This window comes from Aplysia californica, unplaced genomic scaffold (genome assembly GCF_000002075.1).
Source record: "Aplysia californica isolate F4 #8 unplaced genomic scaffold, AplCal3.0 scaffold00081, whole genome shotgun sequence".
NCBI lineage: Eukaryota > Metazoa > Mollusca > Gastropoda > Aplysiida > Aplysiidae > Aplysia > Aplysia californica.
In genome coordinates this window covers 731,029-755,755 of record NW_004797351.1, presented here as the reverse complement: position 1 = coordinate 755,755, position 24,727 = coordinate 731,029, and the positions used below count along the sequence as shown (strand labels likewise).

The following is a 24,727-nucleotide window of genomic DNA, read 5'->3' as shown; positions in this document are numbered from 1 at the left end:
GTCACAGTTCCAACTCAACACTGTTCATAGTTCAAAACATCTAGACTCTAGTTAATCCAGGCCCTATTACCACATCTAGATAATCTACTTCTATCCAGATCTCTAGTTTCTAGCTCCAAAATCCAGATCTAGATCTACATCTACATCTAAAATCCTTCCCGTTTTCAAACATTTAACTGCCTAAACCTAACTAGTCTAGACCTCTACTCTCACAGAGCACTGTTCTTGATAGATAAACTCTAGCACTTCATTGAATTTGTGTGTTTTCTTGAAGTAGTTGGCTGTTCAGTAGCCACTTCTGACACCATGGAAAGTTACCTGGCGGTCCGATGGGTCGGGTCTGTCAGGGGGCCCCCGTCCAAGATAAGTGTTGCCTCGTCATGGTCCTGAGTTCGACTGAATACCTCAGTGAGTCTCTCAGACGATGTCTCTATTTTTCGCACCAGGCTCTTGATGTCATCCAAGGGTGTGCCACTCCCCTAATTATCTAGTTCCCACAGTAAAGATAAGAGTCATGTCCCTTGACATCACAAACCGCATGTGGTTGCTGGTGACCAACAAATTATATATATATATAATCTATATAACGAAAAACATTCGAAGTGGCCGACTCGAGTCCAAATTTAGCTGCTGGAGGCTATTCGGACTCAAACTCCAGTGCGCGTGCGCAATAACCGGTTGTATCGTAAGCGAGGTGTATACTAGAGTCCGAATAGTCTCTCGTTGCTATTCGGACTTTAAACTACTGATAGGCTATTACACTGCGTTTCACGACTACAAAGGGATCAAAACATAAAATTCATAACAGTCCTTTAAGACACCCCCCTCCCCTTTCTCTCTCTCTCTCTCTCTCTCTCTCTCTCTCTCTCTCTCTCTCTCTCTCTCTCTCCCTCTCTCTCTCTCTCTCTCCATCTTACTCCCTGAGGCCCACCCCACCACCTTCTCCTCTTTTTTTACATTCTCTCCCATACTGTTGCCCACTGCCCGGCCCCACTATTATATTAGGTCTATACGGTACGAAGTGACTTATTTCTCCGATCGTTCGAGAAAATAAAGTTGAACTCTATTTCTCCGAACGGTTTCCGATCTCCAGATTTTTTGGTTATTATAGGCGTTATCCTTTCATTCTGCCTTTCTGCGAGGACTGGGAAGAACTAGAAGCATTTTTTGCATCAAATTCAATTTCTAGAGCTAGAGATTTCTTAATATGCCTGAACAAGTTGTGGTAAGGGCAATGTTCCCGGACTATACTTCATTTGAAAATACCTTCAAAAGGTACTGCAAGAAAACAAGACTCCTCGACCTAGGCAGTAACCTATTTTGCATTTAGTCACCCAGCAAAAACTAAAATCCTTCATGAAAAAAGAATGCCTCCACCCCACCCCCCCGTTCACACCTTACACACTCACACACACACACATACACACGGGCCTCTCTATTAGCTTTTATTAGGCTATCAACAAATCTCGAGAACGGAAACCGTTCGAGAAATAGAGGTCAAGTTTATTTCCCGAATGTTCGGATCCTTTGTAAAGAAAAGACCACAGTTCGCACTGGGTCACCGCGGTCGGCGTCCGTTTGTTGTAAGTTCCTTGGCCAGACCGAGGAGGGCCAAGGTTGAATTGCTTGTCTGCTTCACATCTTTTACACCTAGTGATTGCGCACGTGCATTTGAGTTTGAGTCCGAATAGCCACGGAAAGCTATTCGGACTCGAATTCAGACTCGAGTCTGAACAGCCGCAGCCCAAAACATTTTTTGCCTCTGCAGTATAAAAAAAAGGCTCACTACCGACGCTAGCGGCCGGGCCATTGGTTTTTGACACATTTATCGATGGCAGGCCTCTCACTCTGCCCCCACACAATAAATTATGGTTCAAGGAACAGAGAGCGTTACAAACGTAATGAGACACAAGCACGTGACAATAAATGCTCTTGCACGATGGTAGAAGGGTTGTAAATTATTGTGGTGAGACCGGATGAGCGAGAGCGTTAAAACTCTTTCTGGATGTATCGCCAATATATTGGCGCGAGTCCTCATCCCTTGCGGACGAATCGCCAATAGATGATGGGGTGCCTCAGTTTTGTTTCGTTTTAACATGATACATTATTTATAAGTACTTTTTATTGTTATATTATTGAAAACTTGGAAAGGGTTTAGGAAATGAAAACATCTAGTTTCACTTTGTCAAAGCGTCGGTCTGGCGAAAAACGACCAGACTCAGTAACCTATAAAATAACTCGAACAAAAATTGGAAATTGCATTCAAATATAAAGCTGCACACATTCAGAAATATGGAATCTGCTCTTGGCCTGATATGATAAGATGCTATGCTGATTCGCTTTCACATGTTAAGTGTGTGTAATTTTTTCCGTCAAAATGTATTTTTCTCACCGCCATCGCCATTGTTAACCCTTTGGTTATTCATACTCATGTTCAAAATTAATCCTTTTTTTATGTTGGAATGTATTCCTTATTCAATTTCCTTCAATTTTAAATATCATATATATATATATATGTTACATTTTAAGTGATGGTTATGCTTAATAAATATGAAGTTATTTTGTACATCACCTGTGTAGCCGAGTCGAATAACAAGTTAATTACGTCTAGACCACATAACAACTACGTCCAGAAAAGGTTAATTTGTGTTAACTAGTTTAATAAAGCCTATTAGTTTAATAAAGTCTATCTATCTGAGTTTTTAAAACTGTTTGTTCTATCTCGTCAGTTACGGTCGTCCACAGATGCAACAAAAGTCAAAGCCCCTAGAATAAAATTACGATCTTTTGGTGAGAAAAGTGTCTTATTTTTTAGCCCAAAAATCTGGAACATCTTGCCTCAGGATCTTACAGAAACAGCAAAGTTTGATAGGTTTAAGTGATTGCTCAAGACTCATTTGTTCAATTGTTAGTTATAGTGTGTTAGTAAGTTCTGATTTTCTAATACGTATTTACATATTTTTTAACTGTCCTTTCGTGTATAGTTAATGGTTGTGAAAGTTCTTCTTTATATGGTTAAACTGGTTTTTCTTGCGTCTATCTTTGAAATATTTTTTCTTGTGTGAATGATTATGTGATTGGTGCTCAGAGCTTTATACTAGTATGGGATAGAGCGCTATATAAATGCAATCTATTATTATTATTATTATAATTAAACAATCCAAGCTCTTTTCTTCACTTTCATTTTTTTTCTTTTATTATTCTTTCTTTTTAAATTCTTTTTTTCTTGCCTATTCTTTCTCTTTCTTCTTGAACATTTGGAGTTTGGAGCCAAAAAAGAGCCAGAGAGCCAAATGAAATTCTCCGGGCCAGACGCGGTCCAAAGAGCCAAATTTCTGGGATTTGGCTCCAAACTGACAACCCTGACTGTAACTATACTATTCGGACACAAACAGTGACAAACATGATGCTGTGGAGCGTCAGCCCTGACCCCCCCCCCCCCCCCCCAAGGGTGATGCACGCTAACCTCAGCCCTGATCCCTGTAGGGTCATTTCCGGTAAAAGGAGGGGGTGAGAATAGTGAGACATGGGTTATGGTGAGAATAACTACTTCTTTCTTCATATCTTTCAAAATCCTTTGCACATTCCAATAAAAATGGTACTACAGCTTTGAAAATTGTTGTTGTTCTTAATATGATGTTTCAGCTATGGGAGCATACAAAATAGCAGTTGGACCATCAGAAGAAATTTTACAATTATTTTTAGTTCTGAAATCTGTGTATTTTTAAAATGCAAAACGTGATGCACCGAGTTCATACTTTTTCTGTCAACAATGAAATAATTGCTGAGAAACTCGTCCTTCTACACTTTTACTTTTATAACTACGTTATTTGTGGTGCTATATCAGGAATAGTGATGTTTTTTTCCCTGTGAGCCTTCTAGATTTTCATTTTCGAGCTCAACTCGTGTAGTCATTTCACAAGGCAACTTCGATTCCCTGTGACTTCGTTTTTATCGGTCATTTTGGGACCCTGGAATGAGCACAATATCGTTAAATGTTTACTCTCTGCCCTGACTGATTTCGAGGCTGTGACCGTACGTAATTTTGCAGAAAACGGAAATCCCGCGACGCCTCATGCTCTGTCATCATTTGATTATTCGAAAGAACCAAACTGAAAGCGAGAAGTAATAGGGGTGGAGGAACTTGCATTGTTCCTGTCAATCCTTTCAAAGTGTATTGTTGTGTGATGTAAGACAGTGAGAAGAATAACGATGGACGAGACGAATCCATTAAAGTTTTCTTATATCATCATCAAATCTAAACATGTTATGTTTGAAAAATTTAAACGAAGTAATGGTTAACATCACACTGCACTCCAATGGTCAAGTAGTGGCAGATCTACGTGCAGCCCCGCGTGCTTGGCTAGATGTCAACGAGGGAAAATTTGATGTAAATTGATGATATTTTCCAAAATGACGACAAACATTTATCCACTATGATGACTATGTGTCATCTTGCGGTTATGTTTGAAAGATATTTGGTATTTTGCATTAGAGTCATAGTAAAATGTGAATAAACTGGCACTTTTTCATCATTAACATGCATTGTGAGTCAAACTGAAGCTTCTGAATCGTTGTTTACCCAAATTTTTATAAAAAGAAATTAAGATGTGAAAACGGAAACTTTTTCATTTCTTTCGGACATAACTTAACTATAATGACACAAATGCATTCACAGAGGTATTCAGAATTGCTTGTTTCTCTGATCCTCACCATTTTATATGCTCTTCATGCTTATGTTTGAGAATTAAAGCATAAGCTATAAGAAAACTGTTAAAATAATTTTGTATATATATACAAATTCTAAAAAAATGTGTCATCATAGTTATGTCCGAAAAAAACTTGACGTTATGTAACGCCTGTTACACAGCTTATCATGCTGTCTGTAGGTCTGTAAATACATGTTTATGTAGGAGGAGATATACATGAATAAAAAAAATTAAAGTAAGAACGAAATATTAAAAACTTTATCGTCAACCCTCTGTGCTACATTTAAGGTGCTCACCTATTGGCAAAAGCTCATATATAAGTATTGTACAATATCATGTGTATAGTATGTTCGTACGAGATCTATATCTAGGACTAGAAATCTTGATCTAAAAATCTAGATCTAGATTGTAAATATAGCCTAGATCTAATCTAGATGTGACTTTTTGAATGGAGTAGATCTCGATCTCGATCGAGTCTGAGTCTGAGAAGAAAGTGCAACCCTTGACTGCTCACCGTATACTTTCTTCACTCCCGCACACTGATGCAATGCTTTGGGGGTCAAACAATGTGACCAAACGTAGAACGACGCAAACTATTTTAATATAAGGCGGCCATTTTGTGTGACGTTAGACCCGAATAACCCTCCGATCACGTGACTACATCTAAATGTAGCCAACCACATGGCACCAAAGATCATGTAGGCTATGCCGCTATACGGAGAGGTTTCAATTGCACTGTCTCGTTTCTCGGGTAGTAGAAAATCTTTGACGGTACGATGCTTTGGTGCAATGTTTTTCCAGGAATACCGGTAATGTGATATGATGCGGTGCTCCGATGCTGCTGCTGCTTATCTCTTCTGCGCATTGTTTATCGGGCCGTGAGGGGGGGGGGGGTAACCTTCCAGCGTCTTTACGTCAGTTTTCGCGTGCTTTATTGTCTCTGCGTTTACCGTGTTTCCATTTCAAGCATCAGCATTCTTACTGTTCTGAGCATCAACGATCTAAGCGATCTTCCATTATGTTTTGTTGTAACTAATCGGAGCATGGTTGACGGGCTGCAGTTAGCCGCAAGTGTGGAAATTTTACCCTGTGAAACACATCGATACGGATAATACGTTGAGCCACTGATCCAACATGTCGTTCCATGCGGTATCTCCAAAGATCGTGTAGTAGAGAATATTTGGTATCTCCATTCTCCACGGCCTTCTAAAGACAATCTGTGGGTATTCCTGGATGTGGTGACATCACATTACTAAAATTAGCAGCCAATCAGGCAAATGCGTTGTTCTACATTTAGCCACATGTGGGTCAAACTGTAGTAATTTTTGTTGCAGATCACACATAAAGCCAATAAAACTTTCTCAAATCAATTGTTTTCAAGAAAATTTCAGACCTAATGGCATGGCAAAATATCAAATTATGAGTTAAAAGAGGGACAAAGAGGTAAAACTTGTACTGATAGGCAGATAAATGATGAGTTGGATTCCTCCATTTATTGACAAGACTTGCATAGAACAAGCCATAAAAAAGATGTTAACAACTTGAAAGCACTAGTCTAAAACTGAACCAGTGCTTCGATTCTACGTGCTGGCTCTGTCTTGCACAATGTGTGTGAGAAAGACTACTTGCTTTGTAGCTCACGCTTCTCGTTAAGCTACATATAATCAATAGAAAGAGAAATGAAGAGGTTGCTTTATGCATCCGTTAACAAAACTTGAGTAGAGCAAGCCATGACAATGTAAACTATTGAAAAGTAGTGAGACAAGCTTTCCGAGTCAAAACGTCGGATCTGACCGTCTCACTCTCACAAGATGTGTGTAAGAGAAACAACACACCTGGCTTTGTTTTCGATTATAGAACACACACTTTCCGTCCAACAGTATAGATATGACAACATTATAGCAAAAATGATAAGCTTTCAAGGGATGTCAATCTCTATTATATTCAAAACTTAGTAGAAGCTGAAATGTCAACAAAACATGTAGCCTAGTTTACACAGCACTGAGTGGCGGATTACCGAGACATATGAAAAATGTTTAATACTGTTAACAGCACAGTCAAGGGGTGAAAGGGGTTAATAAGTTAAGATATTCTGATGGACTCTTCAATTCAATATCCCATTTCGATCCTTCAGAGACAGATTGTATAGAGACTAACCGTAATTTCTAGATGGTGTTTCATCTTGTATATATATGTGTGTCATGATGTGGTGGAATCAGGCCCTTGTCAATTTTTGGGCATATGGAGCTATTGGTATCATCTTAAAGATTATAATTCATTTGCCTTTCTTTCGCTGAAAAAATATCCATTTACTGTGAATAGAAGTAAAATTATTTGCGATTGAATGAGGTGAGGTCGCCTGGTTTCAAAGTAAAATTATCAAGAAAATGGCTGGCAAAGTTTGGTGATTCTCATAGCTTAATAGTGCTTGGAAACTGCAAATTTACATTTTTTATGCCTTTGATCAACGTTTTTCCATAAAATCCACACATAAAAGTGTTTTTGAATGGACGTACAAGGTGTTGAGCCAAAAAACAAAAATTAGAAAAAAATGTATAAACTGGCTAAAAAATGACGATTTGTCGTATTTCATTATTTTGACGAGCACCTGATTTCATCACGATGCCTCACATTATATATTTTTCCTTCAGATGTGCTGAATTGAATTGAGTGATATCTGCAAACATGCCAGAGCAAAGCCCTTCCCAGGTGCATATATCTAGCATCAGTCGGACATCCCTTAGGAACTTGTGTGCGCTTCTGAAGTCTGAAGGTGAGACACCATGTTTGGAAGATGCTGTAAGAAACCACAAATTTTGTCATCTCCAGGATTAGAAATTTTAGATTTGATAAAGTGGCTTGTTGTTTAGTCTCTTTTACCCATCCACACTCTAGAAGTTAAAATTTGTCTTGTGAATAAGCCTCCTCCTTGAAGTTGTATGTTGAAAAAAATCAAAATGTTGAAATGAGTACATTTTATGGTTTGGTTACTGATAACTATATATATATATAATATACAACACATTATATCATTATGTACAAGTTTTTTACTTTGTGTGACTGAACTGAGTTAGTCAAGTCAATATTTTTCAGCTTTGTTACAGCACAGTTAAACACATTTTCTTGATATTGACTGTATCGGTCCTGAACAACTTGTTCTCGCTGGAAATATGGAAGGCAGGGAGAAATAAGTTTTGAACCATAACTGCTGGTGTCTGCCTCAGATTATATGGTACTTCATGATGATTGTGATTGTCTCCAGGTGACAAAGTTCTGAATGGAGTGTCGTCATTTACGTTGACTACTGAGGTACTCACACATTTGAACATTGACTGCCGAAGACACAGCATAAGTGGCAATGGATACCCAGCGGGGCAGGGTTCGCTCCTCACAGGGAATAGCAGCTTCCTCTCTGTCAGGAGGAGACCACAGCAGACTCAGGAGAACAAAATGAGAGCAGAGTGGGATGCCAACATTCAGTTTGTCAAGGACTTTATGCTGAGTACACCAAGGCTGAAGGTACAACTCAGATGAGTTTGTCATTTTGTTGCCATTCTCTGTTGTCAGGACAGAATAAAAGTTAAGGAAGTCTTTCCTTTGAATAATGACATAGGAGTTTGATCAGATGTGTCTACAAAGGTACTCCGTACTGTAGAAGTTGAGATCAAATGCAAAGAGAAAACAAATAAAGCTGAACCTGCTCTAATGGCGACCTGTCGAAAACGATCGACCTCTCCCCCCCCCTCCCCTTCTCCTTGTGTTTTGTCTGTATTATAATAACATTGTTCAAGACATCCACCTGCCTAAGACAGCCACTTGTGTCCCAGTCAATGGGGTCTATCTTGGAGAATTTTGCCTGACTGTCATAATAATATAAGATTCAAAATTTAATTTCTTGTAGTCCCTTTTCTACATCTTTCCTGAAATGTTTTAATTTATCAAAAAGTATGCCCAAAAGTGCTTTTTCAAAACTAATTCATGACGTCAAATATGAGCTGCAGGCCTCTCCTCACAGCTGTGGTTTGTAGGAAATTGATCAGACTGGGGTCATGTTTGGGGTAGTGTCACTTTGAATTATCAAACTTGTGATTACCAGTCAAAGGAATGTGGTTTTCCTCGTGGCAGATTAACTTACATGTATAGATATACATGGAATAGTCCTGCAAGTACACATAAGTGTATTTGTTTTAACACTTTACTGATTAGCCTTCCTGTCAGTGATAGATTGATCAGGATAATGGCTGTCAACTATGCTGAAGAAGAACGAATTTAAGATTTAACTAATTTTAGTTTTAAAGTACATGTTTTGGGTGAAAGAATTAAGAAAGTGTTTTCTTTTCTTTTTAGAGCAATGTTTGGAGAATGTGGATTAGACTTAGAATTTATTTGCCAATTTTTTTTGTGTGGGTGTTAGTGTGTGTTGTGTGTGTGTGAGGGAGATTTGGGGAGAGTGAAAGAGACAGATGGAGAGTGAAAGCTAAGGGACTTTAGTATATTATATTGCATCACTGGCGGACTTCAGATATTCAGAAGATGGATCCTGTCTTTCATTACCATGTTCAGGTCAGCAATCTCTATGACACACATCAGTGGCGCTATCTTCTAACTGTGTAACTGGTTTCTTGAAAAATTCAAATGTTGAAAGGAAGACACTAATTACTAATTTTATCTCACAGTACTTTTATGATATTCGTGTTTGTCAAATAGTGCATGCTGACTCTAGGTTTCCAGTGAGGACCTATTGAATGTTCTCGGCAAAGCTGGTTTATTTGTTTTTATAAAACAAAAAGAAAAAAAAGGTGATCTACTTCTTCCAGTTACATGGTTATAGCATGACACTTTCAATACAGTACTGTCGTCCTGTCTTCAGATTATTCATACCAGCAGTACCCTGAGCAGCCCAATATCTTTGCACCGGTTTCTCAACCTGAGCGTGCTGGAGCTGCGGAAAGTTCCCATACACATGGTGGGGGGCATGCATGGGCTGAGGGCTTCTCTCAAGACCTTGATCGTGTACCGCTGCCTGGACAAGGTCAAGGTAAAATCATCTTATATGTGATAGAATCAGAATGGAAAAAGAAAATTTTTTGTTTATTTATTGTCTTTTATGTAAGGATTTTTACAAATTTTAAAACGGTTTTTAAATTGATGCTCACACATTTCTGACTGCACATGAGGATTGCTTGTGCTCATATTTCATCCATTATGTTGATACACAGGGATTACCTAATTGAAGTTTTATTGCTACATTTTAATATTACATTTCATTACTACAGTAATTTCTTGTGCAGCTAAAAATGTAGGGGGAGCACACTTACAGTGATGGGGCGTAGTGAAGGGCTAAAGGGCTTGAGCCTCATCCACTCCCACCCCCACCTCCCAACTCTTTCCCTCCGTAAATGAATATTTCTTCTAATAAACGAGATAATCTGTTGAAACCGTTAAAACTGTTTCAGAATCTTCCTCCTCCGCCTGTAGTTGTATGCGGTGAACACACGCGCTTGCTCGATTATCCAACCACTGTAGTCATCGCTTACAACGATAGTAACCTAACAGCCAATCAAATGTGTTTAGGGCTCAGCAAAGGATGAGCCGATTCCCACGGTCCTTTCTTAATGATGCTCTTCTTGAAAAAAAGTTAAAAAACAAACGAGAGCCCGTGGAAACTGTTGTTAGAGCTCTCTGCCAGCCCAGACAATGGGGGGAAAGTATTTAATTAATTCATTCATTTTTTGGTAAGTGTTTTACGGCGCTCGCAACTTTGTGAGTGAGTGTGTGAATGAAACATACTCACACATATATCTTGAATGTCCTCTGATCCAAGGAAATCTTAACTTTGAACTCTACCTACCCTGATTTCTCAGCCCCACCCACATTTAGAAACTGTCACCGCCACTGCACTCTTATTATATAATCTAAAACACAAATTAAAGTGCTATAGTGCTCTTTCAAATGTAAGTCACTTGGTTTGAATAGAACAGCAGCAAAGTGATTCTACACAGCTGATGAAGCTCTGAATGAACAACTGATTTAAATGGGTCGTGAAGAAAAATCTAGTATCAATAATAATGATTCTGATGACGTTTATTTTTATGCATGTGAAATAGTGGGAGATTCTTGATCTGATGATAGTGACAGGGTTGATAGTTAGACGTCGTATTCAGAGTTAAGTACACAAAGACATAATGTTCAGGAAACGAGTACACAAAAAAGAAATGAGAAATGTAGTGGTGACATGTAAGACTGCTGTTCATGTAGATTACAATACATTTCTGTTGAATCTTCAATCAAACATGATTTTGCATGCTTTGGAGGTAGGTACTATTTGGCTGTTTCGTGGATTTAGCTCATTTACAAGTTTTTCCCTGGAGCAATGGTCTGCAATCACGTTTATAATGTAATTGTCTTTTCCTTTCTAGAAGTTGACATCATTTACTTTAGAAGCTGGTCTTTTTTTTTTTTTGGTTGCGAGTTTGATTATCAGGACAGTAACAAAACTTGATTCTTCTCCAGGGAGAAATTTGTCTAGAGTCTGAGGTGTAGTGGTACTAGGTGCTTTGCTGCCACATGCAAGAGACAAGAATTCAGTTCTGGAAGGGGAGAAATTTTTTATTCTCAGTCTGTTTGCTGGAATGCTGTATCCCTCTCAGCCTGGGTTCTTGACAGGCAAGGTTGGAAGTTTGCCTCCTATTATATCATGATCTAAATTTTGTGTATGGGGTGTGTAGAAAGACCTACATACAAAAAGAAAAGGATTCCGAGGGCTTCCATTTCACAAGTATTAACTATTCTATCTCCACCGACATCTACAGCACAGTGGTTGCGCTCTTCATCCAGTACTAGTACACCAAAGGCATGAGTTCAATTCCCACGTGAATATCTATGTCTGCTGAATTACAGCATGACAGTGACAATCTTTATTCATCTCACTGGGAGAAGTTTGTCTTGGTCCTTTACCATGGCAGTAGTGTATTAAAGGTCAGGTGCACTCACGCATAGAAACAAGAAAGGACAGAAATATAGGGATCCCCCGAAATAATCCACTCTGGTCTGTCTGTCTGTCTGTCTGTCTGTCTGTCTGTCTGTCTGTCTGTCTGTCTCATTTTCTCTCTCTCCCTCTCTGTCACTCTCTCTCTCTCTCTCTCTCTCTCTCTCTCTCTCTCTCTCTCTCTCTCTCCCTCTCTCTCACACTTTCCTTCCCTTGTTATGCATTTCTTTTTCTATATATATGTACTCCCTGACTGGTAAACTTTTACAGTTTCCGCCATGATAAATTATATCATCTTTTGTTGTGGTGTTTCTCCCAGGACCTGCTGGAGTGCTGCGGCGGTGACATGACTGCCCCCATGACCTGGGCACAGCTGCAAAATGTGTCTCTTTCATTTAATGCCATCTCTTGCCTTGACGAATCTTTGGTAAGATCAATTTTGTCAAAGATAGAGATAGAGGCTAAAGGATGGCCGCTGGATCGAAGAAGTAAAAGTTTAACTAAAGCAAGGTCAAAGAGTTCATAGAACAGAAGATGGTGTCAAATAAAGCAGTATTTACACAAACTGGTCTCAAATGGCTGTATGAAAGCTGATACAAACTTTGGGTAAGGTTGAATTTTGTAAAAATAAAAAATGTGAGAGTTTCATGTTAATTTAATCTAACACTAGCTAATGGAATAGCTAAGAAGAAAAATAACGAAGTCCACTGACCTTGTTTGCAGAAAGTGAAATTTGAACTAGGTACCTAAGCATGTGATGCAAGCACCCTTCTTCAAGAATATGGAGCCCCCTGATGTGCTAAGAGATTTGTTTATTTGCTGTATTACTTACGTGTACACAATGTAGGAGTGGAGCACTTATCAATAATTCGAGATATTAAGCAGCCTTGACATTGTTAGCAAATTATGTGAGTTTACATTATCTGGATCCTGCTATATTGCAAAGTTTATTTCCCTATTGTATTGTATCTTTGGCTTTATAGACCTTAACAGTGCTGGTGTGATCTAAAGCGTGCTGCCCCACAAAGTCTTATTGTATATTGTATTGTGTTCTTCGCCTTTTTAGACTTGTTGGCAGAGCTTACACTATCTGGATTCTTCTACGCTACAATGTCTTACTTACTGCTTTAGGCATGCCTCGTGTACTATGTCTTCACATAAACAGACTTTCCATTAACCCTTTTGATATGATGCATTTTGCATTCCCTAATACTTCAATATGTGGAAAATTGTGCAATTCTGTTTCATCTCAAGTGTGGCAATAGGAAATTAAAGGGGTTAATGAGCTGACATTATCTAGTAACACCTCTAATCTTCAGCATTCATATGACCTATTTGTGTTACAAGTGCCGTAAAACTCTTCCTAAAACTAAATAGACAGACTTTTCTTTACTCCAGACACTGCATGGTGAATTCTGACAGCTTTTCACATTTCTGTTGTATTTTTTTTTTGTCATCAGCGTCTTCTGCCATGTCTGGAGAGCCTTGACATCAGTCACAACACTATCCAGAGCTGTGAGGGCTTTCTAGAGGTTAGTAGTGAGGATTGATTGAATTCATAATATCTCTGATTCAAGAATCAGAACATTCCAAGACACAGATTTAACAAATTCTGATCTCTGAATTGAAATTGAGATCTTTTAAGGTCTTTAACCTAGTGGTTCTCAGATGGTTTTGTCAATGTGCGCAAAATGTGCACATTATTTATTGGGTTTGGTAACTGAGAGCAGTGTCAGTGCAGAGCAGGTAACCAAACGGGCAACCATCTGCTACTAGCCTGCTCATTGCTCGAGGCACTTTAGAAGGAAATATTGGCCCAACCCTAGAAAAAGAGACCCAAAACTTTATGGGGGCCTGGAGGACCTGTGGCAAACAGCAGCCTTCGCTTTAGAGACTGGGATGTCCATTTTGAGATGAAATAGAAGAAGATTTATTACCAGATTATTTACTTGAATGTTTTGCATAGTAAATGACAGAGTAATGCTTTAAAAAAAAATTAGATTCGACCCTTCGGCCATATTGACTTATTCGGAGTTAGCTTCTTGAATTCAATGATAATTCTAGAAGTCCTTTTGAATCTGCCTACCCTGGCATAGCAGTGTTAGTTTCTTTAATAGACCAGGGAATGTTCACCTTAGTGCTTGACAATTACTTGAGACTTTTTATCGTTTTGTCGTTTTCATTTAATTTTGTGTTTAACTTAAATATGTAATTCACAAGAATGTTTAGACGCTACACACCTAGCACAGGACCAAAACTTGCACCTCCCCTCGACATCCTAAGGGTACCAGAGGAAGGAAAAAGTAAAAGTAAAAGTAAAGTTGAGATGTCAGGCATAGCTCGTGTCCACTTATGTTCTCATGGCCTTTTAGTATGTAATATCCTCTGTTGTTAAGAATTACTTAAAGATGCAGTCTCCATTGAAGTAATCAGAGAAGCTGAAGTGTGAGCAAATGAATGAAAGTTGCTTATTGTGGTAGATGTAGTGTTTTGCTTGGTACTTTTATTGTTTTGAAAAGAAGAGAAAGACATTTGCTAGTGCATTTCTTTGACTGATGCATTAAACAGCACAAACTCTTTGCTTTTTCTCTTTTCAGATTTTAGGCGATGTTAAGTCGATAGCTCTGGCCTTCAATTCTCTCACAACTATTCCAAAGATGTCCCTGTGTTCTAGGACATCGCTTGCCATCCTCATCTTAAGGGGAAATAACCTTGACAACATAAGTGGTAAGTGGATATGATGCTTGCTCTTGCTCTGTTGTCTGATGAGAAAAGATGTGCCATTGGTAGAATAGATCAGATCAGATTTGGTCGGAAATTTCACTAGCCTGTTTATACCTAAAGACCTCTGTTTTTCTTCTTCCAATTTGTCCCAGCAGTCTATGAAGGCCTTTCACACTCTGTGCAAAGAAAAGGTCAGACCCCCATGGTGTCGTGTGACACATTGTAGCCTTTTGATTGGCTCTTGGCCCCTGTTTTCATCAAATGTACTCAACCGTGACACAGAAAATCAGTCATGTTTGATTTGGGGAGGGGGGGGGGATTTGATGAAAGTTTGCCAAACAATTTTGACCCTTTATGAAGGAGCCCTCAAGTGAATCAAACTGTACCAGACAGGGATGTGACAAAATGTTTTGCCATGTGCACTATGTATTAGACCCTGGACTACAGTGGTGATGACTTCAGTTCGAATCTAGTTTTGAGTCTCATCACACTTTTGTGGGAAGTGTCTTGTTTCAAGAAGTTTTTCAAATTCAAGAAAGTTATTGTTGATGCTTCTGTTAATTCATTCTTTCAAGGTATATTGTAATGAAGACCTCCCTTTAATTTCAGTAGTATGGCAAGCATGTATTACTGTCCCTTGATTTGGTTTTGACTTTTTGTTTTGTCCGCAATGTGTTTCTCGGGCAAGGCATGACAGTTGTAGTTCAAAAATGGGTTCTTCCTCATTCTCAATGACAGCAGCTAGACAGTCAGTCCGATGTTGCGCGCAAAAACTGTGCAGTCCGCTTCAAATCTGAGAGACTGCCATAGAACTTTCTCTCAAGTGGAGTCACATTCTGCCAAGTCTGTTTACGAAGGGTGTCGTAGCTCGGGTAGTGTTGACGGATATGATTAGCGTCCTCTTGATGGTATCCACATTCACAGATCACGGACTCTCCCACTTTTAATTTAGTGTACATACGGTGTTTGAGTCCAAAAATGGGTAAATTATGGTTGCCTTTTGCAAAGTCATGTTTATACTTGACATCATCTGGATATGTGGTGTATTGTTGCACTATGTGTATAATATGTCTATGTGGAACAACTCTCCCTTCAAAGCTTGTTACAATGTTCATTTATCTTTTTTGTCTCTTCTTGCCTTTCGAACGGGTTTCTAACAATCAGTGTAGTTTACTTTATGTTAAGCCTTAGCATTGCTCCTTTTTACTGAGCAGGTGGTTGGAGGATGCCACTAACTGCTAGGCCCTATTTCTTTGCTTTCCCTCTTTTGATTCTGTCTGTCTGTCTTAATCTGTCCCTGCTCTAAATGACCGTTGTGGCGATATGCTTTTTTTTACTCAGACAAACAAACAAACCTTTTTACGGTGATGTACGGCTGTCTCAGTGAAGGATAAGTAAGAAGTAACAGATGTGAAACTGCTAAACGTTTTATTCTATTTGTTGTTTGCAGTCAGGCTTTGAAGTGTGTTAACTGTTCTGAAGGAATGTATTCCAGTTTATATTTTGCCACTGCCATTTATTCTCCTCTTTTTTTAGATGTACGGTTGTGTGTGTAAGTGAAGGATAACTAGTGAGTAGTGAGTGGTAATCATCATTATCACTGCCTCTCTCACCTTGGATCAGGGTATAGGCCATGAACAAACACTTTCCATCGGTCCATATCCTGGGCTAGTACCAGGTGGTGAAGGTGCTAAGTGTTTCATTCTGTTCTTTGGGGGGGGGGGGGGGGGGGGGGGGCTCCAGTGGCTAAGGGAGTAGTGAGTTCAGATTTTTAAAAGATGTCAAGCAAGTGTCGGTGACATGGGGTTAATGTGGGTGGTCACTGGGATGTGTCCCTGAGCAAGACATGACAACCCTTGCTAAAAAAAAAACGGCGCTGCTCAGCGGCGAACAGCAATGGCATATTTGTGAAATTGTTCTGTTTTGATGTAATATTGTGTATTTATATATGTGTTTATGTATTTCTAATTATATATTTATTACATATGTGAGGCAGCGTGGTGAAATGAGGCGCTCGTCAAAATAATGAACTTGAAGAGACAGGCGATTTTCCGTGTGCTTGGCAATTTTTATCTAATTTTTGTTTTTTGGCTAAACATCTTTCATGTCCATTTAAAAACATATCTTTGTGATTTTTACTGAAAAACATTGATTAACTTCAAGCAGTTCATGCAGTACTATATCGTATAAATATATATGATGGCTGGTGATGTGGTATTTCGCCCATAAAATACATTTACTTTTATAAAGAAAGATTTTGTAAGGTATTTTTATCAAATAAAAATGATTAAATAGACCAGAAAATAGAAAAGAGGTATTAAAATTGATGGTTTTATAATAAAATTCTCGCTCCAAAATGTCTAGTTTCAGGGGCAATAACCGAGAATTTGTAGAATGCACAAGAACGGCCCTTATTTTTTAAATTTTTCAACAGAATTAGGTGTCTTTTACACATTACATGCAGAATTGAATATACTTTCTCGTCAAATTAATGTTAAGGGGAGGAGCGACCCTTGATTTTGCAGATTTTGGGTCAGGCTATGCAAATTTTCTGTTGGCTGATTTTTCAAGATCAACCAGTTTTTTTGTCCAAAAATAGCATGGATACATTTGAGAAAGTGTTTATTCTCCACGTAAATTGCCTTTAAAAACATGACGATGGGTTAATATAGTGAATTTTCACAATAATAGTCAGTTTTCGCAAAATGTAATTTTTTTGCCGTTTTTTCCCTACCCCTTCCTTAGTTTTCATCATTTTGAGATGAAACTTTCAGGAAACATAGATGGCAAGGCTGCCATCAATGTAACAAAGAGATATTTGCGAAAACAATAACACTTTTCCATTGGTAAGCGATTACGCAACCTAAATTTTTTAAAAGTTTTTTTATACTTTGGGAAAATTCTCATATATTTTTTTCTTTTGCACTTATTGAAATAAGCTTGCTGTTACTCTGATAGGGTCTAGTTCAGGTATACTCTCACCACATTTGGTCAAATTTGATTGGTAAATAAGAAAGCCTTAGGGATTTGAAATTCATTGTTTATTTTCAAGATGGCGGCCGTTTCCATAGCAACCGTTGTTGCTGTGCCAAAAAAAAATGGCGCATCAAGAGATTTTACTATGCCTAACTTATATGTGTACTTAGATTTGATCTTGGGCAACAGACATAGAAAATGGTCCTCAAGGGTAGCTCCTCCCGTTAACTCTAAATTGTAAAAAAAAAATTTCTTCTTTTTCATCTTTGGGGCAGTCCGATTTCTGTTGCTGCATCTATTCCTAGTAACACAAAAAATATGTCACACCTCAAGAAAGCTTGACAAATATGAAATCTATTTACCTAAGTCTGAAAGACCACCTAATTCCCTTTCTATTTTAATATATGATATGTCTATCTGGAACAGATAGATTATTGCAGGAGGCTTGAGAGCAAAAAATCATGGTATGACATTTCCAGATTCAAGGGCAATAAATAGGAATTGTAGGATGTACTAGAATGGCTCTCATTTCTTTATTTTCCAACAGAATGGTGTATCTTTGACACATATTATGCAGAACTGAAGGCACTTTTGCATGAAACAATTGTAAACTCTAAATTCTGAAACACTTTTTTTCCCCTTCTTTGTGACTGTTGGAAAAGGGATTTCTGTCTTTGTTTCTATTTTTAGTAACAAGAAAAAAAGGTCCCACTTCAAGACAGCTTGCCAAAAAGGAATCTATTGGCTAAGTCTGAAAGTTCACCCAGTTCACTTTCCATTGATATATAATATGTCTACCTGGAGTAGAGAGATTGTTGTATGAGGCTTGAGGGTATGGAGGACCCCTGAAATATAAATAAAAAAGCCAAAGTAGGCAAAACTGCTGGGGGGAATTAAGAAAAAATGGAATTCATCAAACTTTGGCAGCCATTTTCTCTCTATTTTTACCTCCGGAACCAGGCTACCCCCACCTCCTCCAATTGCTAATATCTCGACTTCCATTAAAGATAGGTGGATAATTTTTTCACTGAAAGCACAAATGAACAAGCTTTAAGATGATACCAATAACTCCATGTGCCCAAAAATTGACGAGCGCCTGATTCCACCGCGTCGTAACACATATGGTATGTTTGTCATTGTAACCCAAATTTCATGTTGGAGATCAATAAAATGTAATTTTTTATTTGTTATTTTTTGCTTGTTGTCTACAGGCTTGGAAGTGTTAGCTGTTCTACAGGAGCTGGACTTGGGAGAGAACTGTCTCAATGATCACAGCTTACTAGAGCCTTTGCTGTCACTGAACAGGCTAAAGCAGGTGATTGTCCAAACTGTTTTGAACTAGATTAACTTTTTGTTTTGTTTCCTATTTAGAAAAGATTGTAGGTCTTGATCGTCTTTGGGGATTTTGTGGGTTTTTTGTTTTTTCTTTGCATTTTTTTTTTAATTAAGAAAGGATTTTACTCTTGTTTCTTTTTTATTTTAAAGAAAGATTTTTTTTCTTTTGTGTGTGTGTGTTTGTGTTTATGAAAAACATTTTTGGTTATTTTTTGGTCAGATGCTATGCCTTTTTCTTTACTCTTTTTCTGTTGTTTCTGTTTATTTGTCTTGCTTATTCTTAGCACTAAATTACAGTTTGTGGGTTGTTGTACTTCTGTTTACTCAAACTAAAAACTTAACTTAAATGCTGTCTTTGCAAAATCCCTTCAGAGTAATTTTGATAGAAATGTAGGGCCTGGAGTAGCTGGTTGGAGGGTACTTCTTCACTTTCTGTATGTTGTTTCTATCTGTCACCTATCTTTTGCCGTTCTTTTTTTCTTGCACTAAATCACTGTTTCTGTGTCAATGTGCTTCTCTTACTACGAATGACTTTACTTCTCCTAGATACCATGTGAATTTCCTGAGTGGCTTTAACTCAGCTTGTGGGTGGTTGGCAGGTGCTCTGGTGTGGTCTGCTCCTTCTTTCCTATCAAAGATCTATCGTCCTTATCTCACTTCTTTCTGTCTTTCTTTTTTTTTTTTTTTTGGTCACTCTCTTGTAACACCTTTAATCTTCGGCAATTATATGACCTTATTGTGTTGCAAGTGTCACTTACTAAAACATACGTTATGACTCTGCATGTGTGGAGGGTCAGGGTACTCCTTCTTTATGTTACCAATTACCGTCTGGGGTTTCTTGGGGGGGAAAAATTTAAAGATATATCCACAAAAGGAAATGTGATTTACAATGGCACACATATAAATGGAAATAAATTAATATATGTGAGGTGTGCTGACAAAAGGAGTTACTTCTCGCAATCCACAAATGGAGACATTGGCCAAAAATAGACACTAGGGTCAAATTTGTAGATTTCATATTGATGCCATATTCTTTAAGTATAACATGTCTTTTATTATTTCATACTGACTTATATATTGTAAAAACTCCCCCTATACATATATAAGCATGATGTACTGTTTCCATAAATAAGGCTTGAATCCGAGAAGTAACTCATTTTGTCAGCACGCTTCACATATGTTTATCAGTGCTCTTCTTCCTCTTTTCTGTCCCCTCTGTTTTTATCTGTCTGTCTGTCTTACTTTTTTCCCAGCTCTGTATATATTATTATGTTTCTTTTTACTTAAAGTTGGTTTTGAATTGAACTGTTATTTCTGGAGCTTTGTCTGTTATATAACCTAACAGTGCCGAAAGGGGCATTTTAGCCTTACAATTACCAATTATATTACATTTGTGTTGATTGTGTTTCTACGACTACTCTGATAGTTATGGAACTTTCATTTGGTATACTTGAAAAAATACCCTTTTGATACTTGGGTAATGTTCCTTCGATATATGTGGAATGTTCTCTTCGATACTTGTGATGTGAAATTTTTCTCTGATTGTGTTGCTGTGACAACTGTGGAGCAAATGTGATCTCTCTGTCCACAGCTCCATCTTGATGGAAACCCTTTGTCCTACCATCAGCATCACCGAGGTCTCACCGTCTGCCACCTTGCACGGTCAGCTGCCACCCTCGATGTAGGTTCCCTTGTCTGTGCTCCTCTCCGCCCCCTGTTTCAAAATTTTAAACTACACAACGTAGTGTCTCGCAATTGGGTTGGACTGGTATAATAGTGTTATATTTTATGGGAAGGGCAAAGGTGGGGGTTATACTTTACTTTTATTATTTTCTGATGGTCCATTTTTTTGTGTCAGTAAGAGAATGAGAATAAGAATCATTACTGATGTCCGATGAACTGAATTTCTGGTGAAATGTCAATCACAGTTAATGATATTCTTTTTTATGTATTGGACAAACCATCAGGCCGTAAAAATGTGCCTTGTTGAAGCACTGCTTTGTGGCTGTTGTGTTTACATGAAGTTAGTTTTTCCCAGCCTCTCTTTCAGGGACTTTGTTCTTTTTCTCTGTATTGTCTCTTAATGTGTGGCTAGTTTGAGGGCGCCACTGGTAGGTTCTACTTCTTTTTGTTGTATCTGTTGTTTTTGTCAATCTATCTTGTTTTTTAACCCCCGGGGCAGTGCCACTGACTGTAGTGTCTTTAGGCCATTCCCAAAGGAAGGACATTTCTCGTTCAAGCACTTAGAATTGTAAATGGGCTGATTCATCATGTCACGCTCATAACTGTGCCTGATCTGCAACAGGGAACTGCTGTTTTTTCTTTCTTAATTCTTACTATTGTCATTTTCCTCTACTTCTTTTGTATGTTTGTCACTCTTGTGACCTGCTATTTCTGGGGTGCCTTGATGGTCGAAGCAGACCTTGTGCTGTTGAAGCTAGAGAGGTGAGCAGAGTAAGTCTGATTCCCTGTAAGGACTTCTCTTTTGACACCCACCCCTTGGCGCTCATATAACCTTACGCAGTTGCGAGCGCCGTAGAATCCTCTACTATAATAATAATAATATCTTGTTTTTTACTTTCACTAAATGAGAGTTATGTCAAGTGCTTCTCTCTATTTGAACAGTCAAATCAACAAATGTGGGTGGTTGGTATTATACATGTATGTAGAGCATGACTTTCCTGACATTAAATCTAAACTGTGATGGGTTCGATGTACTCGTACTTCTCGTTATGCAAACAAACAAACGACAAACAAAACTGTGTATTCTATTTTCAGTTTGAGCTCGACAAGAAAAAGCTGATAGCATCAGAACTTTCGGTAAGGGAGCTTTACTTGTTTGAATTTTGTACATTTCCAAATGCAATTATGTTTTTGCCTGTGGTTGTTACATTTATTTACGTGATTGCATGTTTTTTGTGTGAGGTTGCTTTTGCAAGTTACAGCATGTGATGCTGATGAAGTAATTTGAATCGTGTTATGCTGTGCCTGTAGTTTATAATGAATTATATTTTATTGATCCCTGTAGGGCAATATGGGTTACAATGGCAAACATACATGCATAAGTACATAATTATAAAAACATACATATGTACACAATATTACACCAATACAGAACAATTTCACAAACATGCCATTGCTGGTCGCCGCTCTTCAACACCCTGGGTTTTTTTTAGCTGGGGTTGTCATGTCTTGCTCAAGGACACACCCCAGTTACCACCCACCTAAACCCTGTGTCAGTGACACTTGCTTAGCATTACTTTTAAATCTGAACTCACTGCTATATTAGTGGAACGTTATATTATGTAAATAAGAATAATGAGGGTCTGACTATTATTGTCCTCTAGTTTCTTATTATATCATGTTCCAAGTTGATTTTAGGATCTCCAAATTTTCAGTTTACTCACCAAATTAGTAAAATTTACTCTATAAAAGACAAATTGGAGAAAAAGTCATATATACTGGCTCTTGTACAGCCATGAGAACTTTCCATCAGAAGTTCAGAAGGATATAAAAGTGCGAAAATTGTATTTATCCGTACATTTATATTTGTCTTCCCAGAATGTTTTGTCCATGCGATCAAGACAGCAGCGCAGAGGTCAGAGGTCAGACCAGCCTGCATCCCCAGTGACCCCTGTGGCAAGAGACAATCTGCCGGACCTGGGCGATGCGGGGTTGTCAGGGAGCTCAGCTGCCACTTCTGAGGCTGAGAGGTAAAGTTAAGAACTGCAACTGGACCAAAAGTACTCCAATTTGACAAAGAAAACATTTGGCCTAAGAGAACATCATGTACGATTAAAAAATATTTGTACAAAAACGAGAAAATAACTGCAAAATCAAAACGACTCAAGTTTGAAAACGAAGAAATATTGACAAAGAAAAACAAATGTAGGGCCAAAATTACCTCAAATTTAATCGAGGAGACTCCTGCTTCACCAAGAAAAACCACTTTAGTTTAATTAAGAAAACATTTTTCTACTAGAATTAGAAATCAATGCAGAACCAGAAATATGCAAATTTTGATAAGAAAACAACTGTGGAACAAAAATATGTGGATTTGATAACGAAAACTGCAGAACCAAAAATACCTGATTTAAACAGGAAAATAGGCGCAGAGCAAAAGCAATGGAGGAGTGAAACCAGGTGGAAAGCAAAGAGCTGCTTAATACTTTGTTTGCTATGGCAGCTCATGTCGGCCACGCACACAGTTATCACTTCCCTGCCTTTCTCACTCTGCATCACATCAGGTAAAGGCCATGTACAAATATTTCTCACCACCTTACCCTCTCTTGGGCTAGCCTCTTGATATTGTGGCACTTCCCACTTTTCTGTACATCATTCTCTGTGACTCTTCTCCAGGTGCCATATAGCCTTCCCCTTGATCTCTTACCCATGTACACAGTGCTAGGAATGTAGAGCAGAAAGCTAAGTGGCACATAGCCTTCCCCTTGATCTCTTACCCATGTACACAGTGCTAGGAATGTAGAGCAGAAAGCTAAGTGGCACATAGCCTTCCCCTTGATCTCTTACCCATGTACACAGTGCTAGGAATGTAGAGCAGAAAGCTAAGTGGCACATAGCCTTCCCCTCGTTCTCTTACCCATGTTCTCAGTGCTAGGAATGTAGAGCAGAAAGCTAAGTGACGTCTCTATTATGAACTCGAGTGACCACCAGAATGTGGGCTACCCGTCTCCTTCTGTTCACCAGATTAGCACCTCAGCCAGCATTAGGTGGTTTAACCCAATGGGTAACTCAGTTGAACTCAGGTGCAACGGTCCATAAGGCTCAGGGGGATCAGAACTGAAAGTAAAGGGTTAAAGAAGAACCAAATATTCCCTAATTTTTCCAGTTTCAAACAATTTCTTGTGTAATTTTTAGTGGGTTAAGTAATACACCACCAGGTGTAAAAATGTTTTTTTGGGACTGGAAAAAACAAGAGTGAGGTCATGAAAAAGGGTAGTGTAGTTAACACTTTCCCTACTGCGGCTCGCGGACCTTGCCTCGCTGAACCGAGAGCAGCAAAATACGGCTCGAGTGGCTTGCTATCTATTCCAATCCAGTAATGAAAAGACACGAAATTCTCGACCGATCCACGTTTTCAAAATAATAGAATAGACTTCCTGTTAGCAGATACCAAAGAAAATATAACACTGAGAGACGGATTGTAGTCATTTCAGCGCTTTTTTTTGTCCCCTTTGAAACGTAAATATGTGGGAAAAAAGGGCTACCCTGACTTCAGTATATGTCTCATAATTTCCTTTCTATATTAGGTACACATACAGGACTTTCAGCATTTCTTCGCATTACTTGAGGCAACTTACTTTGAAAGTTTGAATTATACTGCTGTTGTACTTTTTAAGATATGACCTTTCAAAGCTGGAAAATTGTTGATTTCATATGACGCCTTCGATATTGCATAATCATTTTTAGAAACCCCAAAGTAGTATAATTGGAATAAATCTTCAATATTGTATCGCCATCTGATAGATTATTTTTTAACCTTCAGTTTGATGAGCCATAAGATATGGTTTGTGTGTGTTTAGTTGGATGTTTTGACATTATCTTTTGGCGGGGTAGGGGCGTAAAAATAGGTAAGGGGAAAGCCCTGGGCCAGTAGTGGATTTTGGCCTGGTAGGGAAAGAGTTAATTAGTTAAGAGATGTAAATTTTCTCTGAAAAGACAAGGTGGAGGGACTTGAGAAATTTTTATATGGCCAAGACTCCCTCTCCCTCTCTCATTTTCTTTTCTCACTCACCACCCCTCTCATTTCTTTCTTTCCTCTATCTTCTCACTCACTCCTCCTCTGTCTCTTGCTCTCTCTTTTCACAGGCGGCCTCTTCTCACTCTTTCTCTCTCTTTTCTCTCCCTCCTTCCCTCTCTCTTTCTCTCACTTTCTTTCCCTCTCTCTCTCTCACTCTCTCTCTCTCTCTCTCTCTCTCTCTCTCTCTCTCTCTCTCTCTCTCTCTCTCTCTCTCGTGAGATACCAATAGTTTTT

General features: G+C 38.5%; 1 protein-coding gene across 1 annotated transcript in view; it reads left to right on the top strand.

Annotated features, from left to right (window-relative positions):
* Positions 1 to 24,727, top strand: part of LOC101855476 — a 56,977-nt gene that overhangs the window by 5,303 nt on the left and 26,947 nt on the right. Inside the window, exons 2-11 of the mRNA XM_005094398.3 lie at positions 7,361 to 7,482; positions 7,972 to 8,228; positions 9,580 to 9,747; positions 12,017 to 12,124; positions 13,158 to 13,229; positions 14,295 to 14,424; positions 18,609 to 18,712; positions 20,324 to 20,413; positions 21,511 to 21,552; positions 22,294 to 22,445. Of these exons, the coding sequence (XP_005094455.1) occupies positions 7,395 to 7,482; positions 7,972 to 8,228; positions 9,580 to 9,747; positions 12,017 to 12,124; positions 13,158 to 13,229; positions 14,295 to 14,424; positions 18,609 to 18,712; positions 20,324 to 20,413; positions 21,511 to 21,552; positions 22,294 to 22,445 (1,211 nt within the window). The 5' untranslated portion in view covers positions 7,361 to 7,394. The remainder of the gene's footprint in view (positions 1 to 7,360; positions 7,483 to 7,971; positions 8,229 to 9,579; positions 9,748 to 12,016; positions 12,125 to 13,157; positions 13,230 to 14,294; positions 14,425 to 18,608; positions 18,713 to 20,323; positions 20,414 to 21,510; positions 21,553 to 22,293; positions 22,446 to 24,727) is intronic.